General features: G+C 50.8%; 1 protein-coding gene across 4 annotated transcripts in view; it reads left to right on the forward strand.

Annotated features, from left to right (window-relative positions):
* Positions 1–14,378, forward strand: part of AGBL4 (AGBL carboxypeptidase 4) — a 1,218,758-nt gene that overhangs the window by 1,190,891 nt on the left and 13,489 nt on the right. For all 4 annotated transcript variants that reach the window (XM_023636827.2, XM_070260014.1, XM_023636828.2 and 1 more), the window contains one exon: positions 10,020–10,116. In XM_023636827.2, coding sequence (XP_023492595.1) covers positions 10,020–10,116 — 97 coding nt within the window. The remainder of the gene's footprint in view (positions 1–10,019; positions 10,117–14,378) is intronic.

Genomic DNA, 14,378 nt, shown 5'->3' on the forward strand with positions numbered 1-14,378 from the left:
TGCTTGATAAGTGTCTGTTGAATGAATGAATGAGTACCAAGTAATGAATGAATGACAACAAACCGCTAATATGATCTGAACGTGCAAAAATCCCCCAAGGTCATCCCATCCAGAATCAGGCACGTTGTCCCCGAGGTCAGATCTCCATCTGTTCTGGTCCAGGCAGCCTCTTCCTGATTTCTCTTCCAAACGGCCCATCAGAGCCGTAGGTAGAACTCTCACGGCTGAGAAGGCTGGCCCTCGCCTGCCTGGCTGGAAAGGATATCCCCGCTTCAGGGAGACACTGCTCATAGGGCAGAGCAGAGAGAGTGAGAGTTAGAACTAGCCATCATCTAGCTCAACCTCCAGACACTTTTACAGGAGAGGAAACTGAGGCACACAGCATAGAAGGGACCTGCAAGGTCTTATCCCTGGACAGCCAGAAAACACAGAATTTAAAAAATAATTTCTTCTTCTCTCCCTCCCTCTGTCTCTCTGTCCCTCTTTTTCTCCCTCCCTCCCTTTTCTTGTTTTTTGGTTTATTTGTTTTCTCCCTGCCTCTGTTAATAGGCCTAACATGTGCTAATGGCTCTGGAAACAAGTTTGAACATGACATACCCTTGTCCTTGAAGAGCATATGCTTTGTTGGAAATGACAGGTTCATAAATAATAACGATAATAAAAAGAGCTGCTGCCTGCCAGTATTGTGCTGGGTGCTTTGGATATATGATTTCTCATCAACACAATAATCCTGTGAAGTAGACAGCACTATCCGTTTCAGAGATGAGAACACTGAGGCTCAGAGAAGGTAAGTAAAACACAGCTAAACGTGTTGGAGCCAAGATTAAAACCTGTGCTTTTCAGACTCTAAACCCCACATTTTAAATAGATGTACAGTGGGATACAGGGTCAGAGGCCAAGGCTTAGACTAGCTTATGGGAGGCCATGAATGGGGGATTTAAGTCTCCATCTTACCCTGTAGATGACAGGGAATCAGTGTAGGGTTGTAAGTCAGGCAGTGACTTATAATTAGCAATTGTGAGAGTGTCACTCTCCGTGAAAATGGGGAGAAACTGAAGGCAAGAAGACCAATTAGGAGGTGGAAGCAATAGTTCAGGTGAGAGATAAGGGTCTGAACGAAAGGAATCGTAGTGAGAGAAGAGGAGGGGGCAGGTTTACACTTTGTTTAAGAGGGAAAATAAGCAGCACATGGTCCAGTCCAGGTATTTCCTGCCCTTGAGGGGCAGCAAATAAAGCAGAGAAAAAGGACCCTGGAGTTAAGCATATCTGGCTCCATATCCTGGTAAGCCTACTTGCTGCTCATATGGGAGGATTCAGGTATCTCCCAGTGATGCTGAGGGTCAGCTGGGGGTGTGGGTTGAGCGCCCAGCAAGGTGTCCAGCACCAAGCCAGAATCCACTGCTGACACTCCCCCAGCGTCTCCATCCTCAGCTCTTGGCCAAGCAGATGGACTCTGGGAGCATGCAGTGCGCTGAATAATCATCCCAGAACATTCCAGATCCTAATCCCTGGAACCTATCAATGGTACCTTATGTGGAGACCAGGTCTTTGCAGATGTTATTGTTAAGGCTCTTGAGGCGAGAGGTTGTCCCGGATTATCAGGATGGGCCCTTAATGCAAACACATGTATCTGTATAAGAGGAAGGCCAGGGAGATTTGACACATACAGGGCAGGAGGAGGCCATGTGACCACAGAGGCAGAGATTGGAGGGATGTGGTTACAAGCCAAGGAGTGCCAGCAGCCCCCAGAACCTGGAAGAGGCCAGAAACGGTTTCTCCTCTAGAGAGGCTCCAGAGGGGGCGCAGCCCTGTTAACATTGCAATTTTGGCCCAGTGGAACTGATTCCAGACTCTGGCCTCCAGAACTATGGGAGAGTAAATCCCTGTTGTTTTAAGCCACCGAGTTTGTGCTAATTTGCTACAGTGGCAGTAGGAACGAATATGGAGCCTCACAGTTATTCCCAACTCTAAGTCATCCTTGAATGCTTGGACACCCTCCCCACCATTTCTCCGCCTGCGCTCTCTCTAGCCTCCTCCTTAAAGGGAGTCTTTCTGAAAGCACCTACACATATCAAAGAGGCATCCCTTCTTGCCACTGTCTGTCTCTCCCTTCCTTCCCCCTGTCCTTCTCTGCTTCTCTAGCTTTTTCTGTCTCTGTTTAAATCTTGTTGCATCTCATTTACTCTCTCTCCTCTGCCTGTGTTTCTTTGCTTTTTTTTTCTTTCCTCTCTTTCTGTCTCACCTTCTGCCTTTCTCTCTTCCTCTCCTTCTCTCTCTCTCTCTCTCTCTCCTTGTTGTCTACATTTGTCTCTCTGTCTCTTTGATTCTCTCCCTTTGTCATTCACTTGCTATTTTTCTGTCTCTTTGCCCTCGCTCCGTTTCTCTCTAGTTTTGGGGTTTGAGTCTCCCAGCCCCTCTGATGATCGTTGTCTCCTTCTTTCTGCTCCGTCCTGATCGGTTTCTCTTTGTCTCTTCCTGTCTGTTTGCATCTCTTTCGCTTTTGGTCTCTGCGTCTGCCCGTCTCTCTTTGTCTCTTCCTGCTGCTGTGTCTCCGTGTCTCTCTCCTTCACAGACTCCCTTACCTCGAGGATGCCTCAGGACCTGTCTGAGATTGCACGGGACTCTGCGATTCCATCAGCAGCCTCCACACTGCACTTCAGAGGCGGATTCATCCGTTCAGTCCATGCACCTGTCCAACCCCGGGGGAGGAGGGGGGTGAGGCAGACACAAAGGAGATTGCACCGTCTCGTTATTCTTCCGGCTTTACCTGGAGGCTCCTAGACAGGTGCCTCTTCATCTTGCAGCAGTGCTGTCAGCCTCACCGAAGAGAAATCACTTTGCCTTGGTCTACTCCTCTGCAGAATTAATCTTTCCCCTTTAATGATGATCATCTGTTGCCCACAGGGGTATGAATGTGAGCAGAGAAAGAATTTTCGGTGGGGGCTTCCAAACAGGGAGCAGGTAGGAGTTAAATTTTCTTATTTGGAGGCAGGATGATGGCGAGGAAAGACCTTCATGAGGGCAGAGATTGTATCTGTTTTTCTCTCTATTGTATCCGAGCTCCTACAACAGTGTCTGGCATTAGAAGGCACTTTATAGATATATGAGTAAATGAATGAATGAGTGAGTGAATGAACGAATTAATGGGTTTTAATCCTCTTTGTGCCAATACTTGATGTTCCCCATTGGACAAGTTCCTTTGGCTTCTAATCTGCAAAGTGGAGAGAGAAATGAGACCTGCCCACAGCACACAAGTGTGGGAAGAAAGGAAGGGAAATACGGTATCTGATGGGTGGGGCCAGACCTCGGGGGACCTGAGGGACTGGCCAGGCCAGGTGAGCTCACTGGAGGTTCTGGAAGAGCTGCAGGGAGTGGCAGTGGGGAAATGGCTCCAGAGATGAGGGACCATGAGGGAAGAAGCAGGACCGGGAAGGGAGGCCACAGGCCAGGCAGGAGGATGTTTGCGAGATGCATCCCCTCGGGGACTGCTCTGGGAGGTGGGGAGCACTTTCAATCAGGAAACTGCCATATACCAAGAAGCAGGTGCTCCTGACTGCTACCAGGGAGCACTTGTCCCTGAGCTTGACTGTTCTCCTCAGTAGTGGGATCGGGCTGGACTTAGCAAGAGCCCAATTATGAAATGTCTGGTCAGGGCTCATGTTTCAGATGAGGAGGATCAACTCACCCTTGGTGCTGGCCAGCTCCTTCGCTCCTTCACCTCCTCCAAGCCCACTGAAGGCCCGCCTTTCCAGTGAGGCCCTCTGACCACTCGGCCTAAGGTTGCGATCTGCTCCTGCCCCCCAGCGCTCCCCTTACTCTGCTCTGTGTCTTTACATCATAGCATTTAGCATTTTCTGGCATTCTCAATAATTTATGAATGTGCTCAATTGATAGTTTTTCTCCCATAGCAATGATGTAAGCTCCATGCAGGCAGGGATCTTGGTCGGTTTTGTTCACTGTGTATCTCATGTGCCTGAAATAACTTGGCACATAGTAGGTTCTCGATAAATATTTGTTGAATGATAGAATGGGGATGGGATTTTTCAAAAGGCTCTGTATCAAGGCCCTTGCTTGAACATACCATGTTAACACTGGAAAGAACTTGAGAGACTATACACTTTACCCCCAGAGAGGTTAGGCCTAGAGAAGGAGAAGGGCCAAGGTCACGTGGCAACTTACTGATTGAAACCAGGTTGGTGTCTTGATTCCCACTGTGTTCTCCTTCAGTAGGCCAGATCTGAGGTCCTGTGACAGGAGAACAGAGGGCTCTGCTGTCACTGCCACTCATCTGAAGAGCTTGGGACACCTGAGAAGGGACGTTCTTTGAGATCAGGGAGCCGGAGGCGGAGAGCTGAGCGGAATGGAGCATAGGGCCAGACCACCGGCAAGGATTCGTGGCGTGAACACGTTTTCACTGAGAACTTACTCTGTACACCAGGCACTGATCTAGGCACTGGTGACACAGTGGAAGAAAAACAGACAAAATCCCTGCCCTTACAGAGCTGCCGGGGCTCACCTTCTGGCAAAGTCAAGATGGGAAACTAATCCGTGCGGAAAATGACCACCTTAGGAGCCAAACCATTTCCATTGTCTGATTTTTTCCTGTTTCTGATTCAGGACCTGGACGCTTAATGTCTCATGGTCACCTCAAGCTCAGACTGAACTTCTGATCTCTCCCCTGACCCTGTCCTCCCCCAGGCACCCCACCCGCGGTCCTCTGCACTCCAGCTCACGGCACCCGATCCACCCAGCTGCTAAAGCAAAATACACAGGAGTCATCCTTCATTCCTTCCCTCCTCAGGCCCCACGGCCAGCGTGTCAGCAGGTCCTGCCAGTTCTTCCCTCCAAACACGTCTTCCCATCTCTGCTGTTTCTGTCCTAGTCCAGGCCCCCTCATCTTTCTCCCGGACCACTGCAATGGTCTCCTGGCTGGTCCACCTGCTTCCACTCTTGCTGTCCTGTTTTTAGCACAGTACGGACCTTTTAAAAATATAAATCAGACCATCCCATTTTCCTGCTTGCAATTCCTCATAGCTTCCCACTCTCTCAGAAAATCCAGTCTCCTCAGGTGGCCCCGAATAAGGCTCCCTGTGACCCAGCCCTGCCTGTCTCTCCACGCCAGCCCTCCTTCAGTCCCTCTGTCCCACCCAAGGACCTGCCCTTCCTTTTTCAGAGATGCTGCCGTTCCACTCTCAGTTCACACGTTCGCCCCTCGGAGGGGCCTGCCCACACCCCCATCCAAAGCAGCACCCCACAGCCCTCAGGTCCAGGCCCTAGGCATTTTCTTCAGAGTACCATTACGAGCACAATTATGTACTTATTTTGGGATTTTTTTCTATTACTTTGTTAAGTCTCTGCTTCTAGACTTAGGAACCATTAGCCTTGGCTATTTTTTTGTTTTGTTTGTTTGTTTTTCACCACAGTACAACCTGAGCTTTCCAGACAGCCTGAACATAGTATATGATCAATAAATACACATGGAGTGAGTGAATGATAGACCCGACCACAGATCTTCACTGGTTTTTACTGCCTGCAGAATACAGGTCTAAATTCCTGAGATTGGCATTCGAAGCCTTCGCTGGTCTGTTTCCAGCAGCTACTGCGGCCTCCGCTTTCGCTCTGTGCTCCAGCTCCCAGGGCCCCGGGGCCCTTCTCTGTCTCATTTCCGACTCGTGGTCGCGTGCTGGCTGCACTCTGTGCTTCTGCTGATGCTCGTCTCTCTTCCTCCCCCTTTTCAGAGTCGTCTTTGTCCTTCAAATCTTTGTCACATGCCCACTCTCATGAGCCTTTCACAGTTCCTCCCTTCAGAATTCCATCTCCTTCTACACGTCCACAGAACTTAGCGTGTGAATTTATGACCGCACTCAAGAGAGGAGAAGACACAGGCACGGTGTAAAAAGGCGTTCAGGCTCTATGCTCACTCTGTCACTTCCAAGCTGTGAGCCTCGGGGTTAATTGTGCAAACTCTCCTTTTCCCAATTTCCTCTTCTGTAAAATCTGTATTGACTAGTGCTCTGACCCCACAGGGTTGTGGTGCCGATGGCCATAGTAACCACACTGCACGGTGCATGGGGTGAGCTCTAAAAAAATAATAGTGGCTTCTGTGAAGGTGACAGTGCACCGGCCTGCTTGGCAATGTGGTTAATTGGGACATGTTAGTCTCCTCCTCTACGCTGTAAACTGTATTTGTCTAACTCTTCTTTCTCTAACCCCAATCCCTGTCTCTCTTCGTAGCAGTATACACACAGGAGAAGCCCAGCATGTTTGAATGAATGAATGAGTGAGCAGTGAATGTCCAAACGCTCATCGCCCATTGACGGTCTCAGGATGTAGGAGCCTGGAGCTGCTGACAGCCACGCTCTCGTTCAAAACAGCCCTGGGCAGAAGTCACCGAGTCAGGCTGGCTTCAGAAAACCCCAGCCAAACCCTCTTGCTTCGCCAATTCAGGGTCCTGACCCCACTTGCCCTCGCTTCTGCCGTCTGCGAGAAGCAGGCCAGCTAGCTGCCTAAGAGCCTGAGGAGGAGTCGTTCCAACTTACAGGCCAGTCTGGGGTTTCTGTTGGCTGTGAAGAACCGGGAGCTTTCGCTCCAACTTTTTTTCCTCTCCTAATTCTGCAATATGTTGGAAAGGGTTCCAGCCGAGAGAGTTATTGCCTTCTCCTGGCCTGGATCTTAAATCTTTGTTCAAAGACAGCTTGTTTTAATTGAAAATGTTCAATCTATCTCTCCCCTCCTCTCACCCGCGTCCCATGTCTCGACTCAGGCAGGGCCACTGCAGTAAATAATCAGGAGTGAGGCTCACAGGGTTTGAGGAACATGGAATATGGTCGGAGGGGGAGAGGGAGAGAGGGTTGTCCCCGCCAACCCCCCCCCCCCTTAAAACCTCGTCTTTTAAACGGAGTTTGTCTCAAATGATCAACACCGCACAGTGGGCCTTTAAGTGGAACAGCCTGACTTCTTTGCCTTCAGAGCTCAAGAGGACTGACAGCAAGGAGACCTCCTGGGGTTGCTCCAAGTCTGCCCCGGGCTGCAGGCTGGGGAGGGCGGGTTCAGGCCTCCCTCTCCCCCGCACATTCACTTCTTCAGTCCGCAGCATATGTGGGTCACGCACTTCCTCATGAAGCAGGCGTTATTATTTACGTTTTACAGGTGAGGAAACTGAGGCTCAGGGAGATGGGCTGGCTTATGCAAAGCCCCACGGGTGTTCTAGTTCTTTTCTGCTGCATAACACATCTCCCCCAAACTTAGTGTTTAAAACAATGGTTATTCTCTCGTGTTTCCCAGGGGGCAGAAATTTGGGACAGGCTCAGCGGGGTGCATCTAGCTGGCAGCCTTCGAGGTTGCAGCGTCAGACAGTGGCTGGAGCTGGCAGAGCGGATGGAGCACTGGAGGAGCTATGGGCTTGCCAGGAATCTCTTTGGTAGTCTCGTCACGGAGCTCAGGGCTTCTCCCTGCAGCCCCTCCTGGGCTGGTTTGGGCTTCCTCACAGCCTGGGACTCAGGGTCGTCAGGCTGCTTGCATGCAGGTTCCGGACTCCATGTGGAACATTCCAGCAAGCAAGGTGCAAGTTGCATCACTGTCTGACCCCGCCTCAGAAGCCCCACGGTGTCACTGCTGCCGCTTCTGCCATTCTTTTGGTTACAAGTGAGTCACAAGCCCACCCAGATTCAAAGGGAGGGGACACAGGCCACACTTTTCAATGGAAGGAGTGTCAAGGTCATGTCACAGAATAACATGTGAGATGAGAGAGATTGTTGCTGACACCATTGGAAAATAGAGTCCATCGTACACAGCATGTGGTGGAGGCGGCAACTGGACTAGATGCGTCTGACCCCAAACTTCCACTGCCACTTTTCTTCCCAGGCAGCAGGGACCTCTCCTTTCCTCCGGCCCCACAGCTCTTACTGTGGGCACACACTATGGTTTGGGCTCCCCAAGCCCACAGAGCCAGGATGGGTTACAGCATCCAGCAAGACTGCCTCCAGGGTTTGCTGTCAGACATGCCGTGCCCGGTGCTAGCTTGTGAACTCTTTAAGGAAGGGCACAGAGAAGGTCGGTCACGCCCGGAGGAAGAAGGCAGGTGGCAGACCTGAGCCCGGCGAGCCTGTGGCGCGTCTCACGGTCATAAACAACTCGTCTGGTGTTTTTCCATCTCCCACCGGGGCTGGCCTAGGATGACTCAGCGCTGTACAGAAGAGGTGCCTTCAAGCTGGGAACCAGCCCTGGCTGGGGAAGAGCACGGTTCTGGAGTCAGACAGGCTGACTCTGCCGTTGCCAGTTATGTGGCCTTGGACAAGTTCCTTGACCTCTCAGAGCACAAGCGGGGAACCTGCCTTCCTCCTGGGTTGTTTAGAATGCGCCACGAAGCAGAGCACCAGTGACCAGTGACGTGCCGGGTGCGTGGAGGGTGCCCCACAAATGCTGGCTTTCACGTCCTGAGCCAGGTCCAACCCCAGCCTGGGGACTTCTTGAAGAAGGTGGCAAGACCTCACTTGACTGATCCACAGACACTAGTCCAGCTCCGTAACCCTGGATGGCGTGGTGGCCGAGACTTACTCAGCGAAGTGACAACTAAACCGAGTTGTCTGGAGGCTGAGGGGGCATCGGCACTGTAAGGCAGGTGGAAGGAGGGAGAGTGGTCCAGGAAGATGGGCTGGTGTGGGAAAGCCCTGGAAGCAGCAGTCAGCATCCTGGAGTGTGAAGGGCCAGCGGGTAGAAGGCAGGAGGCAGCAAGTACAAAGCCGGGAAAATAATCAGGGACCAAGTGTGAAGGACCTTGTGAGTCAGGTTCCAAATGTGAACTTTAAAGGCAACTGGGCGCCCCTGGAGGGTTTTTACTCATTTGGGTGACATGGTCAGATGTGCACGTGGTCAGATCTACGTTTTAGAGCAACCGCCTGGCTATGCTGTAGAAGACGGAGCAGAGGCAGGGCTCCTGGGGCAGGGAGGCCATCAGGCCGGCTGATGGTGATCCAGGGGAAAGACGGTGCTGGCCTTTTCCAGGAGGACAGCAGGGGACTGGAGAGAAGTGGACAAACTCAAGAGATAGGAGGTCCCATGGATAAGAGTTGGTGACAGTTTGGCTGTTCAGAGTTGAGGAATACAAGATAAGAGATAAGTGCTTTGAAGGAATTCAGTTCAGAAGCCATGGGAGAATGGGGCGAGGGCAGCAATCATAGGCCTGGGGAGAGGAGTATCATGGAAGGCTTTACTAAAGAGATGTCACCTGATTGGAGAAGTGATGGGGAACAATGAGCCAGGGGAAAGGGAGGAAGCACTTCAGGTAAATGAAATAGCTCATGTGACGGCCCAGAGATGTGAGATATGATATACAGAGCAGGTACTCTGTGTTGTTGAACAGATGATTGTTGTACTAATTCATACTAAAGTGTTAATGGGCAATATGGAATTGTCCCATTCCCCTTCCCTGGGGAGTTTGTACTTTAGCAGGTCATGAATCCTTACCCTAAGGATTCATTATTGGTAAATTTCAAGGTGGAATGGGGACTCTGTTTAGGGTGAGAAGGTTTTACCATTGTCCCCAAGGTTACCAAAGTAGGTGATGGTCCCTGAGGGTCAAGCAGGCCCTGGTCTATATATAACAAAGGATCTCTCTCCCTTGGGTCTCGCTTATCTGCCTCCACCCTGAACCACCTGTAGCCAGACCACGGGAGCCCAGGGATTCCCAAAGGGATGTGGTATATTCTGAAAGCTGTGACACAGGCTTTAGGGGACGACTTCCTACACCCACATCCTGGCTCCTCTCTTTCCCAGTTCTGTGACCTTGGGCAAATTATTTAACTTCCCTGCACCTCAGTTTCCTCATCTGTAAAATGAGGAAAATAATAGTATCTAGCATGTAAGATTTTGTGAAAATCGGAAAAGACAGTACCTACAAAAAGCTTAGAGCGGTGAGTTGTTTCACTGTTTTCATTACTGCGATCATTTTTATTACCAGTCCTCTTTTCACTCTGTCTCAGTCTCTTTTCCAAGTTGCTCCTTAACGCACACGCTTGCAGATATGAAGCTGGGGCGGAACGTGGCGAGAACGTTTTTGGATTATTATCGGCTGAACCCCATGGTGGAGAAAGTGGCAATTCCCATGCCGAGGCTGCGGTAAGTGGCCGAGCAGGGCCGCAGGGGCTTGAGTCCTGCTTAACTGGCTTTGTGCTCAGGGACAACGTCCCTTAGCCTCCCTCTGGCCTCAGTTTCCCATCTGTGGCACAGGAAAAATAATCCCGGCCCTGCCACAGAGAGCGTGTGGGGCAACAGAGCTCAACAGCCTATTTCCTGAGCAGAAAGTATCGTTATGAGGTCAGACAGCGAGGCGGTGGCCACGTGTCTGGGTCTGACATGGGGATCCATAGGGATGGGAGCTGCCCGGGAGCTGATTCCAATCATTGTTCTAGGTTAGTCTGGCTGCTTCCAGAGGCCACTGCATCTGAGAGCTCATCCTCTAGGATTCCTCTGTCATCTAGGCGTGTAGGTTTCTCATCCTTCTATTTCCTCATCTGTAAAATGGGGCAAGGGAGCTCACTTAGAAGATTATTATGAGAGGTTTGTGAAAGCCCCCTGCCCAGTGCCAGGCATACGTATGTCCCCTTAGTACACGACATCCCCCTCTCTCAAGACTCGGAGTATCAGGAATGAGGAGGACACACCCCTGAGAAGTTTCACTTCAGGTCCTCTGTTGGGCCAACTTCTTGGGCCATGAGGAGAGAGGTCAGGAGATGAGGACCCTTCCTGAGGGCTGGGCCAGAGCCCAAAGCACTGGGTGCTCCCAAGCCTGCTGGCGGCGAGCCCAGCAAGCATTCAGGCAGTGACATCCAATAGCATTTGGAAGGTGCTGGCCCTGCCCTACCTCTTAGCCTCATGTCCTACTCCCCTAGTGGTCCAGCCTCCTTGAAGGACATGACAAGGTCCAACTTACTGCTCCTGCCAGACCAGTCTTCCCAGTGACCTTGAGGGTGACCTTGCCCGTGTGTTTTTCTCCCTCAGGGCCTTTGCACGGATGCCCCTTCCTCCCTACCCTGTTATTAACAAAAGCAATGTCAATCATTGTCATTTTCTGAGCAAAGTCCTTTTTGTACATAGTCTTATCTATTCCTCATAGATATTATATTCCCCATGTTTCAAATGAGGAAAAAGAGGCTCAGAAAAGTGAAGAGAATTGCCTGAGGTCAAAAGATTTTGGCAGAGGCAGGATTTGATCCTAGGCTTTTATGATTCCTAAGCTAGACTGAGATCCAACCCAGCTCCTCCTCTAGAGGGCAGCCTTTCCCACCATCAGTGTGGGTTCAAAGTCTGTCGCAGGCTCGTGCTAGCTGTGGGATCTTAGGCAAATTTCTTGGCCTCTTGAAACCTTCTTTACCTACCTTTAAAGTGGGGATCATAACAACAACCTCTAAAAATGGTTAAAGATTAGAGGCGAGCTCAGTACAGTGCCTGGCAGCCAGTAGGTGCTCAATAAATGTTTCTGGCTTCTGGGTTGCTGTGCCATCGTGTCCAGCTCATCCGACCAGCTCATCGTGTCTCCGACAAGTCCCTGGACTTCTCTGGTTGGGCTGGATGGTCTCTCAGGGCCCACATCCCACCATGTTCCCCCTAGTCCCACCATGCTGTGAATCCCACGTCTCTGAGACTCCACGTAGAGCCTACATTTAGACAATGTATCTGACTCATGTCCTGTCTCAGATTGTTCACCAGCCCTCTGGGGTCATTGTGCCCCCTCATCCTGGTGGATTGGCAGCTCCATCAGGGGGATCCCATCTGTTTCCTCTCTGGGCTCCCACAGAGCAGCCTAGACTGTGCTGAGCAAGCAGGCATCTATACATTTGTTCATTCACTTAGGAAAAACAGCACTTTATGCCAGGCCCCTGGGGGAAGGAGGAGCTATCGCGGCATGACCCTGCCTTTGAGGAGCTCACCCCTGGACGAAAGTGCTCTCAGGTCATTATTAGAAGTCATTCTTGATTGGTTAAAGTTCTTAAAAATGTAAAGCTTTATAAAACTCAAAAGAATTCTTAGAATCTCGTTTCAGGTTAATTTGGGGATTGTCTCTTTCAGGTCCTCTGTCACCCTGAATAGAATTATCTTGATCCTTTACCACTTCTTTCTTGCCTGGTGCACTGTCGTAGACTGATGAAATGGTGCAGACGCGCGGGAGCCTTCCGCCGTCATCCAGGGCCCTCCTCACGGCACAGATGAGGAAGTGGAGGCCCAGGAGCCAACAAGGCTGGTCAGAGGCAGGACAAGCACCCAGGCCCCACGTCCCCAGCCTGGGGTTCTCAGCACCAGTCAGGGAAGAGTTCTTCGAGATGGGGGGAGGCAGGGACCCGAAATGGGGTCTAAAGGTGCAGGGGGTTCTCAGGGCTCTGACTGCCACTCCTCACGGGCCTCATTGCTCTGAGCTTTGGGGCTCTCTTCAGACAAGTGCTGGAGAGCTCACTCTTCGGAGTTCCCAGCCTTGAGGACTTGAGGTAAACGTACCCACTCTTAAGTTAAGAAAAACAAAATAAACCCCTCTCCACCTGCACAAACTACGATACTGCTTGGCTCTCAGTTGGTCAGCAGCTCTTGGAAAATGAATTCCCAACAGGCCACGAGGCTCTGGTTTGGGGTTTGAATACTTCCCTTTTTTGTATTATTTCCCACCCAAGCATCAAATAGCATAACTGAAAGAGCGGTTCTGGTTTTAGAGGAAAATTACATGTTTTGACTCAAAATTAATCTTTGTTTTCTCTCATCTCTGGGATTATTATAAGATGTCGGTTGCTACCCATGTGCTGGCAAGAGCCTGTCGCATCCCTGGGTTCCAGGCCACCCTTCAGAGAGGGTCCCCAGGGAGGGCTGCAGGGGGCCTGAGAGCAGAGGCTAGGGAGATGGCATTGATGGCCGGAGCTGAGGCCCCACGCTTATCTGGACCACGGTGACACAGCCACAGGGCTAAAGCTCTGTGCACATCAGTGTGGAGAAAAATTAGACAGGAAAAATGAAGGGGCCGGCCGAGGCTCTGTGAGGAGACAGAGCCTGAGTGTGGAGGGTGGGCTGGCTCTGATTGTGAGGTAGGCTCAAGTTCAGTGACAGGCTGGGAGGACCGGCTCCATGGTGGGGTTATGATGTGTGTGTGTAAGGGGGTGCTCATCAGCTACTCAACACACTGTAGCCCACCATGTGCCAGGCCCTGCACTGAGTGCTGGAGGAACATAGATAGCCCCTGCCCATCAGAAGCCCAAATTTATGGAGGAGAAAAGCATGTACACAAGCAAAGATAACAAGCAATACCAAATAGTGTATAATAAGTGCTCAACTATGAATCAGATTACACCCTCTCTCAAAAACCTTCTATGGCTCCCCATTACCATCACGATAATGCGCTAATTCCTCTTCTTGCTAGTCAAAGCCCTGGCCTCCATTTAAAATTTCATTTACAGCCTCTTAGCACACCCCTGCCCCTTGTGAGCACCCTCTCCACCCCGCCTGTTATTGGCCACTTCACTCCCCATGCTTCAGCTGAACAAGTCAGCTCTCTTCATGCCTCCATGTCTTTGTCTGTCCTTTTCCCTCTTCCTGGAATGTTCTCCTTTTTTGACTCCAGATGTGAGCTCTTATTTATCTTTCCAAGCCCAGCCCACAGGTCGCACCTCTGTTTCACTGCACCTGTTCTCCACCTGAGATAGGGCTACTTCCTCTCTGCTGGGTTCCTAACTGCGTTTGCACACACCTGTAGCGTGGTCCGTCCTGGGGTGTATTGTCAGGGCATCTTTGCCTCTCTGGCTTCTGCACTGGACAGGTTGCTCCTTGAGGAACTAACTTAGTCACTCCCGTATCCTTCATGCCCTGTGCAGGGCTTAGCATGGATTGTCCTAAATAAACTCTGAGTGTATGAATTATAAAATGGTAGAACTGAAGGAGCTCCTAAGAATCATCTACTTCAACCCCTCATGTTGTAGAAAAGAAACGTGACGCTCAACCAGAAATTGCGCTTCCACACCATCTGGCAAGCATCCAGAGGCCAGCAGGAGTACCCCAGGAAGGCTTCAGGGAGGAAGCGGGGTTGACCTTGGTTTTAAAGGACACGTGGAATTCAAACAGATGAAATAGAAAGGGGACAGAGGGTGTTCCATGTTGGGGATAGGATGCGGAAGACAGGAAGCAGGACCTAAAAAGACGCGTTCCAAGGCAATGACAAGGCAGGGATGTGTAGAGCAATCCAGATGGTAAAGATGAGACTAAAAGTTCATTTCTGCTCCTCAAACACTGCTCAGGCGCCTCCTGCAGGTGCTTCACTCAGGAATTACAGAGAAAAATCAAGTGCATGAGACTCGTAGTCTCCTGAGAGGAACAGATGGGCAAAGAAGTACTTAGAAAGTGGTGTG

This window comes from Equus caballus, chromosome 2 (genome assembly GCF_041296265.1).
Source record: "Equus caballus isolate H_3958 breed thoroughbred chromosome 2, TB-T2T, whole genome shotgun sequence".
Classification (NCBI taxonomy): Eukaryota; Metazoa; Chordata; class Mammalia; order Perissodactyla; family Equidae; genus Equus; species Equus caballus.